This window comes from Echinops telfairi, unplaced genomic scaffold (assembly GCF_000313985.2).
Source record: "Echinops telfairi isolate 266 unplaced genomic scaffold, ASM31398v2 ScPeMD7_7400;HRSCAF=8409, whole genome shotgun sequence".
Lineage (NCBI taxonomy): Eukaryota > Metazoa > Chordata > Mammalia > Afrosoricida > Tenrecidae > Echinops > Echinops telfairi.
In genome coordinates this window covers 9,005,735-9,011,449 of record NW_022111300.1, presented here as the reverse complement: position 1 = coordinate 9,011,449, position 5,715 = coordinate 9,005,735, and the positions used below count along the sequence as shown (strand labels likewise).

Genomic DNA, 5,715 nt, shown 5'->3' with positions numbered 1-5,715 from the left:
ACACACACACACACACACACACACACACACACACACACACACAGCTGAAGTTTCTAGTTAGCGCACAAAACCTCTCTGGGAGTGTGAAAGTCTACCTGTGTGGTTTCTAGACAGAACTGAGTGTTCAGGAGTAGCCTCTGACCCTCATCCTCGTGACCTCCCACAGAGCAGAACTTCTGGGGGGCAGCCCATCTGAGTGGAGTGGGCCAAGACCTAGGCTGCGAGCAGGTCAGGGACCCACAGACACTGCTGCCTTGGCAAACTCTGGCACTTTCCCCAGAAAGCGGAAGGGACAACCTTCAGACACTCGCCGCCTCCTGGCACTTCCGAAAGAGCTGGTGTTGCCCTCAGCTGGAAGTGCCTCTGCTTCCTGCTGGGTCTGGGTCCTCCGGCTAGAGGACCACAGGTGTCCGTGCCAGCGGGGAAGGAGTCCAGTCGAGGCAGTAATCACTTTAACAGCTGCAGCCGCCAGCTGCGATTCACCCAGATAGGGGGAACACCCAGGGCTGACCCCCTCTGCCGCACTTGGACCAGCCACAGGTTTAGTGGACACTGCGACGTCCTAACTCCTTAGATCCAGGGCAGTGCAAAACCCCCCAGTCTAAGCAGGCTCAATTACTGAATTGCAGGCTGGGTGCCGGGAAAACCAACCAACCAGCTAACCACGATGTGCGAGAGTAACGCCCGCCCTTCAAAAGGAATCTAACAAAGGTCCTTTATTTTCGTATGGGCCCTCGATTTCATAAGTGCACACCCTACCCCTTCAGTCAGTAAGTTGTTGGCGGTTTTGTGTGTTTTTCTCCCCAGCATTGAAATAAAACCTCTGGGGAATCTCAGAACTGCTCTAAGAACATTATGATGTTAGCAACAATCGCCAAGGAAACCGGGATATTGAGTGCTCAGGTTGTGGCAGGGTAAGCAAAGAACAAATTAATCTCAAAGCCTCCTGCAGTGATGTGTAAATATGCATTTGCAAACATACATGCTAAGTGATGCAAAATTAAATTAGGATGGAATCAAATTAAAAACTAATTTAATGAAAGATTAGCTTTTCCTTGTTAGCACTGATTACCCAACCAAACCCACTGCCTCCGAGTGGCTTCAGCACAGATTACAGGGCATACTTAATTATGCAAAAGGTTTTTAATAGATGCCTTGGAGACACTGGTTCAAAGCGCTCAGTTTAAAAGCAAGTTTGGCTGATCGCCTTCCACCCCCACACTTCCCAAAACACGTAAGTGTCATTATTGGAACTTCCATTTGGCAGAATCACAGAGCTGGAAAGGACTCCAGAGATCAATTCAGGCTTTCCCATTTTACAGACGGGCGAGCCAAGGACGCAGAGAGGCTAAGTGAACATTCCACGGCTACCTAACTAGTGAGTAGAAGAGTTCGGGCAAGAATTCCCAAACTAATATCCTCCCCCCTTATCACGCTCATTTCATTCCCTAGCAACAATATGTTTCTAAATAAATATGAGGGAGACTTCAAAAAGTGTGTGGAAAATGGAATGAAAAGCTGAAAATAAAAAATAGAGATATAAACTCAATCAACGCTAAGGCACTTGCATAAGGAATGATAGCAGCCATCTAGTCCATGTCTAAAGAGGGTCCTGGGCACTTATGCACGCAATGCAATCTCTCTTATATTATGAATCCAAGAGAAATGGGTGGCCTTAAAAGTTGTTTTTAAGATTTAGAAACCAAAAGAAATCCCACTCGCTGCCACTGAGTCGACGCTGACTCATAGTGACTTCACAGGACAGGGTGGAACTGTCCCTGTGAGTATTTGAGACTAACTCCTTAGGAGAACAGAAAGTCTCGTTCATCTTTCTCCCTCGGAGCTGGCTGGTGGTTTTGAAATGCCGATCTTGTGGTTAGAAGCCCAAACCATAACCACTACACCAGGGCTTCTTAAAAAGAGTTCAAACGAGCCAAAGCAGGGCTGTAAATAAGGATGCCTAATGATTTCCCATAGAAATCTGACCAAATGTCCCTGGTTTGAGAGTGAGTAGGGGCATTTCTGGGAAGAAGGACTCGGGGGAAGCTTTTCCAGGTGTTTATCTGCTAAAGCTTTGACTGCCTTAAAAACACTCACCTAAAAGCAGGTGTTATCCTTCTTTGTCTCTCCAGAATGTCAACAAGCAAAATGCCTTGAACATCTCAAAACACCATCTACCATGCCCTTTGCTCTTGGACCAACGTGCTTGTGCTTTGACTGGACCATTTCATCTCTTGGTAGCCATTACTTTGATTGTGCTTTGTAGGTTGCTGGGTATTTTGGGGTTGTAAGTATGATTTGGATGAATTCATCACAAGAGAGCTGAAACTTTTATATGCCATTCACTCGGATCATCAGTTTAGAAATGGAGAGGCAGAGACCAGTCTGGGCCACAGAGATCACAGGACCCTCACTAATCAGAAAAACAGCTTGGGCCACTCCTTACCTGCCTCCGAAAGACAAGTACCTGCTTTCTGCGCGCAAAAGGCCTGTTGTGGATTCCCCGAGGTGGGAATAGCATTTCCTAGCCTGTACTCTGCTCACCTGCTTTCCTCCTGCTCAGTTACTGCACTGCTCAAATGACTGGCTTCTAGCAGCCTCTTGACACACCTAGGGCTTTTGAGTTTTATTTATTGACTTTCCTGTTTGTGGCAGGGATGAGGGAGAGAATTAGTCAGAACATGACCTTACCTGCTCTAATACCAAAGCCACATGCTGCCGGCAGAGAACCTGAACTGGTTACTCTGGATCCAAGCCAACTCCCTATTTTGATTTTTAATGCAACTGTTTGTCTGACTCCTGCCAACTGACTGGCAGAGCAGGGAGAAAGTCTGCTCCCAACATTGAACAGTGACTAATACAACACTTGTGCCCAACCCATTGCCATAGCAACCCTATAGGACAGGATAGAACCGCCCCTGTGGGTTACCAAGACTGTAACTCTTTACAGGAGTAGAAAGCCTCCTCTTTCTTCTGAGGAGCGGCTGGTGGTTTCGAACTAGTGACCTTCTGATTAGTAGTCCCAAATGTAACCCTTTAAGGCACAAGGGCTCTTGGTCACTGTGAGTCAGAATTGACTCGATGCCAGTGAGTTTGGGTCAAGACCCAAGCCATGCCATCAGCACATCCATGCTGGCTGCCCCCCCCCCCCCCACTAAGTGGTCCCAGGGGGTGTATGCTGCTGTGGTTATCTGCCATTGAGTCAGCCCCCGACTCTTAACCCCAGGAACTCAGTCCTCATGACTGGTAGTGACTTAGAAGGTTATGATTCATAGGGTGCTTAAAAAAACCAACTTTAAAATTTATGATTTATATATCAGATCATCATATTTTTACTCTATAATTTCAACAACATATCAACCCTCCTACTAGCTTGCCTGGCCTCACCCCTCTCTCATTAGACAGCACCCTCCCTCTCACGACGTTAACACCCGCGTTCCCTCTCCCCTGGCCCATTGCGGTCTCACTGGCCAAGTTTAGGAAGTGGATTGCCAGGCCTTCCTTAGGCTGCAAGGTCTGCTACAACCTAGGTGCATACCTCCCTGGGTAGGCAGGCGGAAGCTGACCCTGAGTCTCCTGCACAGAAGACAGGAACCGGAACACTGAATGCATATGTTCTCAAAATACACGTGGGACGTCGTCAACGGCGGACATGTCGCTGTCTGGGATGGTCTTTCTCTTTGGAATAATGTCAGTGATGAAACTTAGGTGTCCCGCCCCGCCCATGCCCCCAGTCAGGCTGCCCAAAGGACTGTTTTCTAGGACGAGGACGGTTGCTTCAGCTCCCCATTCCCCTGGTGCTGCAGCCTGTGGGCAACACCTATCTGACCTAGGACTGAGCTCCAGCCAAAGCACAACTTCTCTCCCCAGACTCCACCTTCCATGTCAGCCCTGCCTAGACTCAAAGAAGGAGCGGAGCCTGCGTCCTCACGGGCAGCCTCAGTGTGTGGGCTGCAGAAGAGCTGATACAAAGGCACTGGGCACAGAGGGCTCAGAGGGCCCTACTCACAGCTGCTTGCCCACACACCAGGAGAGCCACCGCCTTCCCACTCTCAGCCCCTTCTGCAGCAGGAAGCAGCCCCCCACCCCACCCCAGGTGAGGATTCCAGGAGATCACGTAGGTGATTGTGTTTTTCTCCACTCGAGGAAGGGCTGGCCGGCTGGTGGTGCAAATGAGGGTCAGGAGAGCCCCAAGGCGGAGGGGGAACATCTGCCAGGTGGAGACAGTGACTAGCTCAGCAATTATGTCACCAGAAAGCTGCCCTGCCAGCAGGTCCCTAACCTGAGAGGGAACGGGCTAGGAGTCTGCTCAGACACAACAAACTCAAAGGCCCTGGGCACACTGGCTCTGCAGCGAGCTCCGAGAGTCCTCGTGGCCAGCTCCTAAGTACTGGTGTCCCTGACGCCGACAGAGAAGTCTAATGACAAGCCTGTTTCTGGGGAGAGAGCTGAGAATACAAGGGCCTCTTCTGTCCTGAGCTGGCAGCTTTCAAAACAGGGCAATAAAAAGAGAAAACCAGGTAGGGAGGGGAGGGTGCAGGGGGTGGGGGGGACCACCCTCACTGCCCTGAAGTTGATGCCAACTCACAGCGACCCTGTGCCCCTGTGAATTCCTTACTGGGCACGGAGTGGCCATCCGTCGAGATCTGACTCAATGGTAGCCAACAATAGCAATTAATAATACAGAGTGACTAGGTTTCCATTCCTAAAGATGCTCAGAGCTGGGGTTCTAAACTAGGCGTATGAGCCACGGTCCCCTGGGAGCAGCTTAATCCTGCACATCAAGAACTTCTTTCTTAATCAGACTGTGGCCACCACCCCGTATGGCACGCCACCTGCACATTCGTAAATGCAACAGGGAACACTTACCTCCGTAGAGGGGCGTTCTCTTCAATGTCCTCCAGCGTCTCCAAGGACGACCTCTGGGAGATGAGGCGACGTCTGTAGAGAAAGGGCAAAAACAGACCACGACGAGTTAAAGGTGCATTTACAACTTATCACACATTTCTGCAGATTCCAAGCGGCTTTGAAACGTGAAGTCCATTTAAACCAATAGGCAGCCAAAAGCTGCCTGGTCGGACAACACAGCCCCTTCTATCTGGTAGTTATCACCTTTTTGAGGTGATGAGGGAATTACTGACACTTTTCATGCTCAAATCTCACCCAACACCCCCCACCCCACCACCCAACCACCTAAGAGTTCCGTGCAGGAACGAGAGCCACCAAAAATAACAGCCACGACAGAGGAAGACTGAGAAAGTTTCACACGCTTGTAAGTTCCCAGTTGGAGTTGATAACCTGGGCGGTGAAGGCATCATTCAAAGCGCCCGCCAAGCCCAGCCGTCGTACACCCAACAATACTGCTCAGTCAACACGGACTGAGGGCCTGGCCTATCGGGGCTATCGGGACTTTCACTTTCAGTGTAAAGCCATTGTGCACACCGACAGAGGAAACACCGAACACTGCTCTAAGGCAGGGGTGGGGAACGTGCCGCCCGATGGGGTATATGACGCAGGAAATCATCCACACCAGCTAACAGGGCACGCGTCACCAAAGAGGCAGTTCCAGCCATGTGTTCCAACCAAACTCACTGCCAATCCAGTCACTGCTGACTCGCTCACAGCAGCCCCCGAGGAGAGGCTAGAACTGTCCCAGTCGGGATCCGAGACCAATTCCTTATGGGAGTAGAACAGCAGCCCCCAAGGAGAGGCTAG

The 5,715-nt window shown here is 50.4% G+C and overlaps 1 protein-coding gene across 1 annotated transcript in view; it reads right to left on the bottom strand.

Moving 5' to 3' along the window:
* Positions 1–5,715, bottom strand: part of CABLES1 (Cdk5 and Abl enzyme substrate 1) — a gene marked incomplete at its 5' end in the record, with an annotated part of 98,388 nt that overhangs the window by 53,419 nt on the left and 39,254 nt on the right. Inside the window, one exon of the mRNA XM_004703066.2 lies at positions 4,870–4,941. Coding sequence (XP_004703123.1) covers positions 4,870–4,941 — 72 coding nt within the window. The remainder of the gene's footprint in view (positions 1–4,869; positions 4,942–5,715) is intronic.